At 42.5% G+C, this 14219-nt stretch overlaps 1 protein-coding gene across 2 annotated transcripts in view; it reads left to right on the top strand.

The window, feature by feature from the left end:
• FMN1 (formin 1) overlaps nt 1–14219 on the top strand; it is a 419587-nt gene that overhangs the window by 37412 nt on the left and 367956 nt on the right. The window contains exons 4-5 of one of the 2 annotated variants that reach the window (XM_010386326.2): nt 933–2921; nt 4612–6191. In XM_010386326.2, the coding sequence (XP_010384628.2) occupies nt 1064–2921; nt 4612–4733 (1980 nt within the window). In that variant the 5' untranslated portion in view covers nt 933–1063 and the 3' untranslated portion in view covers nt 4734–6191. Of the gene's footprint in view, nt 1–932; nt 2922–4611; nt 6192–14219 lie in introns of those variants that run through there. The other variant, XM_030931576.1, reaches the window with a different exon arrangement.

Genomic DNA, 14219 nt, shown 5'->3' with positions numbered 1-14219 from the left:
ATTATCATTTCCAGGGTGTGGGCGGTGCTTCTTTTAAGCAAGGAAGACTTGAAGACTGGGCAGTAACTTAAGAAACTAGAAATATAGAGTTTGTGTGTGGGGATGGTAGCCACAGAGACATTTCTGAGGTCCCTCACATTACACAAGGAAGCAGCCACCTTCCCTAATTATGTGGCATTTCAGCCATTTCTGTGGTGAAGTCATTGAAAATCTGTACAGGACCAGCACTTCCTTGTAGATTTTTGCTGTTCCTCTGCCATTCCATTTGGCTCCAAATAGACAACAGGAAGGAAATAAGAAGGAAATACAACAAAAAATAAATAAAAAAGAAAATCACAAAACTTGATTAAGACTTGAATTATTTAAATTTTAAACTTTTACATTGAAATGTTTACTGTTGACTCCAAATTTGGGGCCTAAGATCTTTCCTCACATTGTGTTTTAAGTTAAATCGATAATTTGAGCTCAGATCTTGAAGGTGGTTTTTAGAGGGTAAAAAGGCCTGATCTATCTTTGCAAAGTAATATTCCAAATATGAGTTATGAAAATGGCTATGTTTTCTGAGGATCTCAAAGCCCGCTAGAGAAGGACTTTTGATAGCTCTGTTTTACAGAAGAACATAAACCGAGGTCTAGAGAAGTCGAGAGACCTGATCCAGGCTGCACAGTGAGTCCCCATGGAGTGAAAGGGAACTTTTGTCCTGGGGGTGAAATGAGAGGACTTTCCCATCTCTCAGTTATACAAAAGTTCTACTGATCAGGAGTGGGGTGGGAGTGAGGAAGAGATTGAAATCTGGCTGTTGTCTGATTCCTTGAGTTGTTGAGGTCAGCCAGAGAGGAAGGATAAGTCATGGTTACGCTTTGATTTTATGTTGGTGTGTGATTTATGCACTCTGTTAGACAAGCTGCTTTCTTCCCCTGTTCCTCTAACAGGCAGTCTCATTGCTGGAGATGACTGTCAGCTGCTTTCTCTGCAGAGCCACCATCACATGCCTCACCACTGGAGCCTGGGAAGCCTGACCACAAACCGGCATCTCCAAGGCATGAATAATTAGGTAGGCATAATGGAAGGTACTCATTGCACCCTCCAATTGCATAAGCCCATTACGGAACTCTGCTACATCAGCTTCTATCTTCCAAAGGGGGAAGTCAGAGGATTTTCATACAAGGGCGCTGTAACTCTAGACAGATCCAGTAAAGGTTTTCATAACTGCTACCAAGTCAGGGAGGAGTCAGACATCATCAGCCTCAGCCAGGAGCCGGACGAACATCCAGGCGACATATTTTTCAAGCAGACTCCCACGAAAGACATTCTAACTGAGCTGTACAAACTCACAACAGAGAGGGAGAGACTGCTAACCAATCTCCTGAGCTCAGACCACATCCTCGGGATCACGATGGGGAACCAGGAGGGGAAGATGCAAGAGCTGTCGGTGAGCCTGGCCCCCGAGGATGACTGTTTCCAGAGTGCTGGTGACTGGCAGGGAGAGCTCCCTGTGGGCCCTCCCAGTAAGAGGAGCACCCACGGGAACAAAAAGCCTCGGAGGTCTGGTGGAAGGAGAGAGAGCACTGGGGCTCTCCCACAGAAGAGGACCAAAAGAAAAGGGCGTGGAGGCCGAGAATCAGCTCCTCTGATGGGCAAGGACCAGATCTGTTCCAGCCACTCCCTTCCTCTTTCTAGAACAAGGCCTAATCTTTGGGTACTAGAGGAGAGAGGAAATCTGCTCCCGAATGGGGCACTTGCCTCATCCCTGCAGAGGAGAGAGAGCTGCCCCCCAGACATTCCCAAGACGCCAGACACAGACCTTAGCCTTGGGAACTTTGAGACGGCTTTCAAGGACACTGAGCTCGGAAGAGAAGTGCTGCCCCCTGACTGCAGCTCCCCAGAGGTAGGAGGGGATGGCGTTCGGAGGCCGCCGAGCAGCGGGCTGCAGCATCAGCAAACGGGTTTGTCTGAAAGTCACCAGGACCCTGAGAAGCGTCCAGAGGCAGAAAAGGATGAGATGGAGAAGCCTGCTAAGCAGACTTGCAAGCAGATACCTGTCTCCAAAGTGGTGGCCAAAGTTCAGGACCTGTCCTCGCAGGTACAAAGAGTAGTTAAAACGCATTCTAAGGGTAAGGCGAGGATTGCCATCTGCCCAGCAGCCCACGCTGAGTTTGTACCCAAAGCTGACTTGCTTACCCTCCCGGGAGCTGAGGTCGGGGCTCATGGTTCCAGGCGGCGGGGCAAGGAGCGGCAAGGGGATGGGTCATCGCAGTCGCCAGCCAGGGAAACAGCCACCATTTCTAGTGCGTCGGCCTGTGCCCAGGGGGCTGTGAACAAGGTCCTCCTGAAGGTGATAGAGAGCGAGAAGTTAGATGAAGCCCCTGAGGGGAAAAGACTGGGCTTCCCTGTCCACACGAGCATCCCTCACACTCGCCCAGAAACCAGAAACAAGAGGAGAGCCGGGTTGTCCCTCAGTGGCCACAAGTCCTTGTTTCTGGATCTGCCCCACAAAGTAGGTCCTGACTCCTCCCAACCCAGAGGGGATAAGAAGAAGCCATGCCCCCCAGCACCGGCAGCTCTCGGCAAGGTGTTTAATAATTCAGCCTCGCAGTCCAGCACACACAAACGGACGTCACCTGTTCCCTCGCCTCTGTCTCCAAGGCTCCCCAGCCCTCAGCAGCATCACAGGATCCTCCGGCTCCCTGCACTGCCTGGTGAGAGGGAAGCTGCTCTTAATGACTCTCCTGGTAGAAAGAGCCGTGTCTTCTCTGCTGACACCTTGGAGCCACCATCCTCTGCAAAGGTCACGGAGACCAAAGGAGCCAGCCCGGCCTTCCTCAGAGCAGGCCAACCTCGGTTGGTGCCCGGGGAACCTTTGGAAAAGAGCTTGGGGCCAGGGAAGACCACAGCTGAGCCTCAGCACCAGTCACCTCCAGGTTAGTCTTTGTTTAAGATGTTTGGAATCTGTTCTTGGTTGATTCGAGAACTATCAGTCTGCTTGTGCTACTTAGAAACTGACTAATTAACAATGGACCAAAATTCCTAGGCCTGTTAGTTCACTTTGCAGCATGAAAACGGGGAGTGGAACGGTGGGGAGGGTGTGGAGATGATGAGGATAGTTTCGACCTAGTGGTTCAGAGTTATAGTTGCTTCCAGAAGCAATACTTTGTGAATGTCTTTTATTTATTTTTCATTATTATTATTATTTTGGCATTCTCTAAAGCTACTTCTGTGGTTGCATAACAGTGACTCTCAAAGGAAACAGGAACAGGCAGAGAGAAGTAGTAACTTGTCCCTGCCTTTGATGGTACCAGTGGGTAATTGGCCTCTTGACCTAAATTTTGCTGTTCATGCTGCTGGAGTCATTCTAGGGGTTCTCTAAGCAGAAGTGGAAAAGTACGCTGTGTCTTCACTTAAGTCTGTAGTTAGAGGTTTTTTTTGTTTGTTTTTAGTAATCATCTTGGTAAGTGCTATTATTTTATGAAAAAAACTTTTGTTTTTCACCAGAAGAGGAATGAATTCAGTCTAATTTGAAGAAACTTGGTTCAAAGTTTTCTTTTTTTTTTTTTTTATGGTTTTAAAATTTCCCATATAAGCACAAATTGACTTTATTCTGTAGGTATCTTTTACTTACAGGTTGTTACTGTTACTGGTATAGCATCATTTCTTATGTAAAAGGTGCTAAAGAGCTCGTGTGACTTATATACTTAATGTGATTTAAAATGTTATGTGAAAATAATTTTTTGGATTCAATAGGACCAAAAAAGACTGTGTAAAAGAAGCACCTCTCCAGTATTCATTACATTTTCTAGGCCGTTGTGGCCAGAATCTCAGGGCTTTATATGCCATTGTGCAGGTTATGTGTTCTTTTTCACAGATCCTCTAACAGCATATGGGCAATGCTTTGTCTAGGGAATAGCTCGTAATATGATAGACAGTCTCTTACAGGTTAGAGCGAACATCGAGTGTAATTTTTGAGATAAAAAATATATCTAGGGAAGAGGAGCTTCAAAGCTTTTTGATCATTTTGAACTTGTGAAATTTTATAAATCTCTCTGGATCATGGATCCGGGGGTAGGTCTTTAAAAATGTGGTAAATGTTTTTCAGCTTGTTTTTTGCAATATGTCAGTCTTGTTTTGATGAGATTTGCTACTTTCATAAACAATATGCTTCACCAGGAAAGTCCCAGAATCGTAGGTTTTATATCATGTATCGCAGAACCCTACTGATGAAAATTATTTCTCCTGTCGGATGCTGAGGACTTAGAATCACTTGACAAGGAAACTCTCTGAGATTAAGGGAGAGATTCCTGGAGGCATGAGTGTAGAATATCTTAGCTGCCTTAACTCCAAAAACTGTGCAGAAACTGTGCATTCAATACATTGCTCTTTAGTAAATCCTCTTTTTCCTCAATTTAGGATTATCTTATTATTTCGCCCTTTTTCTATTTGAAAAATATCATAAATGCTCCAGTGTATCAGAGTCAAGGCAGGCACACAGAGCACACTCAGTTTCTTTTGGAGACTGACCATGAGCCCCCTGAGTGACAAGTTGAATGGATGATCACGCGTTCCCTTGGCCTCTCCATGCCATCACCCGTAACATTCCCTTTACTTTGGCCTCAGCCTTCCACTGGGATCTTCAGCAGCACTTTCAGCAGCCAGTCATAAGAACTGTAAGGATGTCCTGTGCTTCTAACCTTAAAAAAAAAGGGGGGGGGGGGGGCTGGAAAAGGAAAGGAGAGTAGGAGTGAGTAAGAGCTTTTTTTCTGATACGGGTAACTTCTCTACCATGGAGACTTCCTGCAGGGCCTCCAGCCATTACCTCCTATTGGCCCCACTTTGAAAGGCATGAGGGAGGGGGTTCCCCAGATAGTACCTTTGATTTGTATCCTGTGTTCGAGTTCCCTTTCCTTTCTTGATTTTCCCTTTCCTGTCGCCGTGAGTCCTCTTTATATTCTGAACCCTTCAGTGACTCCCTGCAGCTGGGAAGCCTGTACAGGGAGAATTTTCCTGTTTCCAGCTACCTTTGTCTTTCACTTCATTTCTCTTCCCACCTAGAAGAGGGCTCAGACAGTTGCCAGCAGTCCAGAAAGAGGGGTGACTAATTCATTTACCTTCACAGTGTCCCTTTGTCTGAACCCAACTCCCACCTTTCTCCCAGGTTAGCTATTAACCAGATTAAGTTTATGGTCTATGGACATTTATTTCCTGTGGAAATAACATCTAGGTATTTTTATTGAAGTGATGTCATTAAGATTATTCAAAGCTCTCATTAACTGCTCAAGTAAGATATTAAGTCTGGCAAAAGTAATCAGATCTGTTTCCAGTTGGAAGACTCTTCAATGTTAGAGGCAAGTAGTAATTCCCAGGAAAGAGTGAAACCCGCTTATCCTTGTTACAAGACTAAGCAGTTAAAGCTGACGTTACCATTCATGCAGGATGTAGCATAAGGATATCACAGAGGCCAGTGATGTACCTTCTATTGGCTTTGTAATTTTCTTAACTTCTCATTTCAAGGATGATGCATGGGAATCTCTTACCTAGTGGTGATAAAATAGAGAATATACTAACAAGAACTGGTAGTCAGGTTTTTCTTCTCCTGCCTTCTCCCACTGCCAACCTGGAGATGGGTTTTATAGTATTTTATTTGGGGGATGGAGATGGATGTGGAATGTTCCCAAGCCTTTGTGGAGTATGGTCTTTCCCCAGACCTTGAGGAACTCTAGTTGTGCTAGCCTGCAAAGCAGCATCCTTGGGGCTTCCTTTCTGTTGTTGTGCTTGCCTTCATTTACCTTTGATTCAAAGTAAACCCTTTTCGTGCCAAAAGAATCACAGGGAGTTTGGCTCACCATACTCGGGAAATGCCCAATCTTTAGTGTGCTCTTGAGTAATCTCGTGGTTGTTTTCCTTTGATGGCAGTCACTGATGTGGTGATGGAAGCATATGCTCCAGGCATAGTTCTTCCTGATATTGAGAACTGAGAATCACCTGATCAATTCCTGTGCCCATGAAAATATGTAATTAATGCCAATTTATTGAGTTAAGAGGCATACATGAAATAAATTTTATTTACATGTGTAAACCCCTAATGCTACTGTCAAAGCTTTGATTTTCTCTGTGGACATGCGTTATGGGAAATAAATATAAACTCTTCCCATATTAATATGAAGGTTTGATGCAATTCCAATAAAATTGTAGAGAAGCTTCACAACATTAATAGATATATGCAGCCATTTAATATTACTACAGAAAGTATGTAGTACATAGAAAATTATCTAAAATTGATTCAGAGGGAAAATGGGACTCAAAAATTGCATCAGCCATATTCTACCCATATAAAACAAATACAGGAATTAAGCTGACATGAAGTATGTTGCTATGCACTTTTGAGAAAGTAATAGGATCCCAATTAAAACTCCGTGTAACTATGACCTGGCAATCCCACTTTTAGGAATTTAGCTTACATAAACATATGTACCAATAAGAATATAGGCATAAGGGTGTTTGTTGCAGCATTGTCTGTAGTGGCAAAAAATAGCTAGACAAAATTTGAATGTCCATCATTAGAGAAATGTTTAAATAAATGGTTGTACATTTATGCTCTGTAATATTATGAGGCTGTTCAGAGTACTGATCTAGATTTGTATCTATTTGAGTTATAAAGTAATACATAAAATGCTCTCAGTTTTTGTAAAACAACTATCACCCCTCCTGATATATAAATATATATGTTTGGTCCAGGTTTGAATATCATGGAGACAGGTGTGGAAGCAAACTGGCCAGGCTGTTAACATTCCTTATTGAGGGTCAAGGCAGTGGAGGTGGGGAATGAAGTGAGTGAAGGGGAAAGATGCAGAAGCATTGGAGAAAGGCATTAATTTTATTTCCCTTTACATATTTTTATATTGTTCCTCTGGTTGTAGTGAATATGTTACTTTTATGATTCTTCAAGAGTGATTTAACTACTTTTATTTTTTTTTTTTTTTTTTTTTTTTTTTTTTTTTTTTTTTTTGAGACGGAGTCTTGCTCTGTCGCCCAGGCTGGAGTGCAGTGGCTGGATCTCAGCTCACTGCAAGCTCCGCCTCCTGGGTTCACGCCATTCTCCTGCCTCAGCCTCCCGAGCAGCTGGGACTACAGGCGCCCGCCACTACGCCCGGCTAGTTTTTTGTATTTTTTAGTAGAGACGGGGTTTCACTGTGTTAGCCAGGATGGTCTCGATCTCCTGACCTCGTGATCCGCCCGTCTCGGCCTCCCAAAGTGCTGGGATTACAGGCTTGAGCCACCGCGCCCGGCCAACTACTTTTATTTTTTAAGAAAAAAACAAATTCACTACCTAGAGTGCTTGTGTGTGGGGTGGGGGGCGGGGAGTACAATTATAGCGGAACCACACTTTTCTATATTTTCCCCATGTCCTTTGAGGCAAGAATTTTAGCATTGAGAATACATCATTGTTACAAGGAGAAATGGAGGTTGTTAGAGAGCTGTAAAAGCAGCACCCAAAACGCACTAGTCCAGGAGGCAGGGCTAGGATGAGGATAGAGCATAATCCAGAAACCAACGGAAGACAGCAATTCAGAGAGGCCCCTGGATTACTCAGAGTCCTGAGAGGAAACAGATACCTGCAAGGCTGAAGGCACAAGGGAAGGAGTGGTCACTGGAGCCCAGAGAGGGGAGACTAATGGAGAGGTACCTCTGTCAGGAACCGTGGTTTGTGGTAGAGACACCCAGTGGAGAGGAAGCTGTGGGGATAAATATCCCGGCCTCACTCTCCTCTGGACCACTTCCTATAAACCTCCTCCAACTGAACCAACCAGAAAGCACAGTGTAAAGGAGCCAAGCCAGTGGCTGTCGTCTACGGGGTCAGCCTTCCAGGGCCAAGTGCAGGTTGAGAAAAATGGGGAGTGGATCTGGAGGGGCCGGTGGGAGACTGGATGATGGGGATGAATTATGCCATAAAGAACAGGAAAATACTGTTGCTTCTAATCCTCTTTGGGGGAGTTACTTCAGTAGAATGATGTCTATGAGTAGACTACAAGAGGCTAAAGATGAGTAGGTGATAAGGAAGTGGAGATAGTGGCTACCCTCTGATTTATTAATGAATGGATGTGAAAGATAGGATGGAATTTTAAATGAGCAACAGGGGAAAGAAGAATGTGTGTTTATGTGGTATATGGGTATATGTTTTGTTACAGAACAGTGGTAATCTTAATACCTAAATGATTATTACAGTGTTTTATTTCTTTCTCATGTGGCCTTTCTCCCTCTAAATTTGATTAGGTTGACCATCTTTTTACTGTTAAAAGTTCATACAAAAAGAAAGTAAATTGGAAGTCCTGGTAATATGATTTTTTGTCCATGGATTCAGAAATAATATTTGTATATTTTTTTCAAAAAACAACACACAAAGCTCTTAAAATTTCACAATGATTGAGATCCCATTGTGCCTGCTTACTTTTTGTGTAAAGCATAAAGAGAATTTTAAAGAGTGTCTTTTCCAATTATCTCAAATTAAGAATAACTAATTGGCATGTGAAATATGAAATAAATGTTCTACTAATGAACAATTTGTATTTTAAGGTCGGTTTCTGTATAAAATAAATGGTGAGTATTTTTCTCGTGTGTTTGGTTTTTAAAGGGAAATGTGACTTAAAGGCCAGGACCACAGCCAAAATCTGACGTTTTAAAATCCCAAGCCAGCTCTATGCCTGTGCATTTTTCCCCAGATTAAGGTTGAATTATGCTTTGAGGACAACACTTTCCACTGAATTGCTTTTCACATGTCTCTATTTTTGGATTCAGAGTACAAGATATAAAGCAAAGTTGGCAGTCTGTGGCCTTTGGCTATGCACAGCCATCCAAAATCATCCCAAAGATGTATAGAAATAGCAGAATAACACCATGATTAAAAGTAACAGCCACTGATAAATGTAAAAGATAAAACTATTTTTAAAGTAAATAGATATTAAATTTTAAAGAATAATTCATTGGATATATTTGTTTACATAACTCAACATTCTGCCTCATGACATTATTGGTTGGGACATTAGAAAAAGACAAACTGGCTGGGCGCGGTGGCTTACGCCTGTAATCCCAGCACTTTGGGAGGCCAAGATGGGCGGATCACGAGGTCAGGATATCGAGACCGTCCTGGCTAACATGGTGAAACCCCGTCTCTACTGAAAAATACAAACTAGCCGGGCGTGGTGGCAGGCACCTGTAGTCCGAGCTACTTGGGAGGCTGAGGCAGGAGAATGGCGTAAACCCCGGAGGCGGAGCTTGCAGTGAGCTGAGATCCGGCCACTGCACTCCAGCCTGGGTGACAAAGCGAGACTCCGTCTCAAAAAAAAAAAAAAAAGAAAAGAAAAAGGCAAACTTTTCGGGTTGTAATTGGATTACAAGCATTATATCAAATTGATAAAGCAAAGTACTGAAAATGGAAAGCGTATGTTTTGTTTTCTTTCTTTTTCTTTTTTTTGAGATGGAGTCTCGCTCTTGTTGCCCAGGCTGGAGTGCTATGATGCAATCTTGGCTCACTGCTACCTCTGCCTCCCAGGTTCAAGGAATTCTCCTTCCTCAGCCTCCCGAGTAGCTGGGATTACAGGCATGCATCCAGCTAATTTTTGTATTTTTAGTAGGGATGGGGTTTCACCATGTTGGCCAGGCTGGTCTCGAACTCCTGACCTCGTGATCTGCCCGCCTCAGCCTTCCAAAGTGCTGGGATTACAGGCGTGAGCCACAGCCTGTTTTGTTTTATTTCTCAGGGACTCCTGAGAGAAAGTACTTTTTGAAAACAGTAGATACCACTGTGGCCCCACCCCCTTCCTCTTGATAGCTGTGAGCAGATAAATGACTATGGTGCCAATCTCACTTTATTTGCTTTCTGATCCCTTACAGGGATAGTGACTTCTGTTAGATAATTTTAAAATTGGAATTAGGCCATATCTAATGTATCTTTATGGCCCTTGGGCTGTGATACTAGGTCATACCATCCCCGTGTAGTTCCTCTCTGTGCCCCGGCAGCTCAGCCTCCTATCACGGCATGTTCTGGAATTTCTTCCCTCTCATGGAAGGTTCTAGGATTTTTTTTCACAGTTATGGATTGTTCCAGTACATTGAAACAAGGGCCCAGAGCCTTATAGGAAAGAACTTGAAATCAGGTCAGAATTGGAATTCAGAAATGTATAGGATATAGACAGATCTGAGGGGTTCTGGAAGGATGTTGGACAATAGGGAGGAACAACAAACTACTGAAGGAAAAGTACCATGAGAGAAGAACACTTCCGGGTCAGAATGTCTGTGGACAAACACTTCCTCATCCTCCTAGGAGGGCCCCTACACTTGAGGAAGAAGGAGCTTTGGCACAAAGAAATGAAAGAACTTTATCATCAGAAGCCCAACAGTTTTGCAGTGTGGAAGAGCTGTTCAAGAGCGGTAGGGGCTTCCTCTCTTGACGACTGGGTTTCGTGCTAAGCAAGTGAGTGAGGACTTCAAACACTGAAATTCAGATTTTTGTATTAATAATTCATGGTATAGTCCCAGTTACTCGGGAGGCCGAGGCCCGAGAATCACTTGAACCCAGGAGGAGGATGTTACAATGAGCCGCGATCACACCACTGCACTCCAGCCTGGATGACAGAGCTCTAGAGACTCCATCTCAAAAAGAAATTCATGGTAATACAATTTTATTCACAATAAAGTCACAAATCAGTTCATTCAGGTTTCACCTATTTTTTCTAAAATGTTGAAGTTTTGAGTTTCAGTTTTGTGTTTAGATGGAGAACCCAGAAATGCTCCTATGACTGAGTAAAGCTGTTGGTTTCCAGGTGAGCCCAGAGGAAATGTGGAGAGTAAATAAGGCGTGCGGCTTGGGCCTCAGCTATGTTCTCTCTAGGATTCAGACTTGTCTGGGCATGTCTGGATGATTTGACAGTCACGCCTGTCCAGAGTCATCTGCTTGAGTGCTGGGATGATCATCACAGGACAAAGCTCATCTTAAGGAAAGCAAAAACTTGAGCCACATCCGAGGGTAGCGGCTACCCCGGGGAGGGACAACCCTCAAAATAGCATGACGTATGTTCTCCAGATTTTCTGTTGCGCCAGGCCCGTGGACTCATGCCTGCAGAGAGGACTGCCATAAAAAAAGCAGTGTGAAAATTTAAAGAGTAATGTTACTAAAATTTCTTTAGGACATTGAAAGCAAGTTCTGCATAACAGGATGTACAGACTTGGGGAAGCAGAGTCCCTGCTGGAGGTGCTATGGAAGCATGGTGTGACAGGGCATAATGAACTAGATTTTGTCCAGTACGGTTTTATTTATGGTAGAATGAATGAGATTTTGTCTTATCCTAAGGAGAAGTGGGAGAGGTAGGCAGTTGTGCCTTGGACAACACATCTGGCACCTTTGACTACAGCAGCCCTGGTGCCCATTTTGGAAGTATCAAGAGGCCCGTCGTGCAGCCGGAGCAAGAGATGAAAGCAGTGACGAGGAGGAAGGGTTACATCCACGAGCACACATGATTTCTAGAATGATTCAGGAGAAATTGGTTTGGGGGAGAGGGAAGCACCAAAATTGGTAGAGTCAGTGAAATACCGATTTTGTAGCTTGTTGTTACTCCCCTGATTGCAGTTGCTGGAAGGAATTATGTCAAATTCATGGTGGTTTTTTGAGAATCAAAATGAAATAATATCAATGAAAATAGTTCATAAAGCACTTTTAAAAATTAGCTTTATTATAATTACACACCATTGCTGGTTCATAGGGGTAGCAAGGATTTTAAAATCCCACTCCTTTTGGTATTTTCCAATGATGAAATGATACTACAAATAATAGCTCGCAATGAGTTGTTTATTCTATGTGGATTTCCTGATTTGCTCTTGATTAAAGCTGCTGCGTTAGCTTCTGTTTTTTTTTTTTTTTTAAGGCACTTACTTATGTAGCATCTTTATCGATATCTTATTGTTTCATGTAGGTTAATATTGGATTTCTACCTAATTTGCATTAATAAAAAAACTTGAGGGCAGAGGTCATAAAGGATACCTCTGAGGTACTCCCCACAGTGTCTAGCTTCAGACTGGTTCACTCAGTAGCCTTTGAATTAAATCAGGGTTTTGAAATTTTCTAAATTAAATTAAGTCAGAAAGGAACTGGAACTTGGCATGTCTGACTACTAATGTCATTTCCATGTGAAATCTTAAAGGATGAAAGAGCAAAAGAAAAGAAAAACAAAGGTCCCCCTTCTTCCTACCAATCATTTCTGAATCATGTGAAGTCACGTTTTACCTCTTCAAAGTGTTCTCAATTTCTGCATCTAATAGTAATTTTGTCCCTCCTGATTTCCATATCATATTTTTATCAAGGCAATAAGTCTTAGACCTCAATTATCTGCCTCTTATATGTGTTTTTATAATATTAACTCATTGATTCTTGTGTGATAAATAACTTAATCTTTAGCTCTTATCAAGCTTTTGAATGTAGGACCTTATCTTTTACTTTGGATGCATGCTTTGCCGTTCTATAAATAGTAGATTAATAGGTACTGATTCTTTTAAGAAAATTGTGGTTGTTGGCCGGGCGCGGTGGCTCAAGCCTGTAATCCCAGCACTTTGGGAGGCCGAGACGGGCGGATCACGAGGTCAGGAGATCGAGACCATCCTGGCTAACACAGTGAAACCCCGTCTCTACTAAAAAAAAAAAATACAAAAAAAAAAAAAGAAAAGAAAATTGTGGTTGTTGACTTTAATTAAAAACAGCCTTCCAGCTTACAGTGATAAGGCCGTGGCTGCAAGTGACAAATTGTCCTTAGGAGTAGTCAGACAGGATGATTGGGAATTCTGCAACTGACATGCCACCCAGCAGAGTAAAATGGGTTTGCCTGGCTTTGTTCTTGGTGTCCCATCTTCATTTGGAACCTGTTTCTCCTAGTGTTAGAACGCTTCAAACTGGAAACAGATGTCTCTTTATTTTTGGTTTTTAAAAAATCTCTCCTCAAAGATAGCAACGGTATCACATTCATCATTGTATACCTGATCAGTTACCGAACCTGACCCACGGCATATACTCAGTAAGTGTTCTATTGAATGAATGAATAAATGGATGGATGAATGATGAAAGAACTTAGTCTGAAAACTGGTAACAGGGACACGTTTTTCCCATTTTTCCTATGTTAAACAATGAAACAGGTTTCATGCCATGTTATGTGATTGCTATCGATGTTAGATGCTGTTACTCTATTTTGCTAGAAAATGCTTTTTTTTTTTTTTTTTAAACCTTGAAACTATTCATCTCTGCATGGGTTTGGGAATCTAAATGTACTCAGAAGATGGGAGTAGAATTAAATGGAACTTGGGTACTCAAAGCCAAATCTTTTGTGAGCAAAGAAACTGTTTTTTTAAATGGAATAACTTTACAACATATGATTGGCTTTACCAGAACAGACAGCTTTACATTTTAAAATGAGACTTAACTTTATTGTAAAATCCAGTTACTGAGGGGCAGGCAAGTGATCAAACTTGAAACAGAAACCAGAGGTGGTTTAATGTTTCATGTATTTCACTGGTCACAGATTAACCGTGTTGCATTATCCATGATCAAAGGACAGCACGTTTGAACCAAGGTTCATTTTATGACCCAACACATTGGTGAACCAGAAGGCCAGGCAGGGACTTGTAACTCTTATAGGCTGTGATTCAGGGAGTCCTGCAAGGCTCACCTGCTGGGTGCCTAATGCCCACCATGGAAGTTTGCCTTCTGTGTAAGCACTGCTGCTAGAAAACTTGTGCATAATGCAAATATAAGTTGAGGTCATGTGATTGATTTCCAAAAGCTATGCACAAAACTCACTGTAAGTCATTATATTAATAGGCCAATAAAATTGTCGCTATTAATATTACGTAGCAGAGCAAGATCTTTACAGAATGGGTTATGGCATGGGTTTCTAAGAGTGGAAGTAGAAGTCAGGGTATCATTGGCATGCCACAAGACTTATCGCTGCTCTCTGCCCTCATGGGATTTTTTTTTTTAACAGCTTTTTGGCATCCTTTATCAAATTTAGAGAAAAATTGAAACGGCGAGAGGTATTAGGTGACAGAATCAGAGCTTGTTCAGTTTCCCCAAGCTAAATGGAACAAGATTAAACTCAAGAGGATAATGGAAAAATCCTACATTGAGATTAAACTATCTACTTACAAGTAAAGGACATCAGGGACCTCAGTTTCTGTTTTAGCTGACAGCA

Source organism: Rhinopithecus roxellana, chromosome 5 (assembly GCF_007565055.1).
Source record: "Rhinopithecus roxellana isolate Shanxi Qingling chromosome 5, ASM756505v1, whole genome shotgun sequence".
Lineage (NCBI taxonomy): Eukaryota > Metazoa > Chordata > Mammalia > Primates > Cercopithecidae > Rhinopithecus > Rhinopithecus roxellana.
This window is presented reverse-complemented; position numbering and strand designations above follow the sequence as displayed.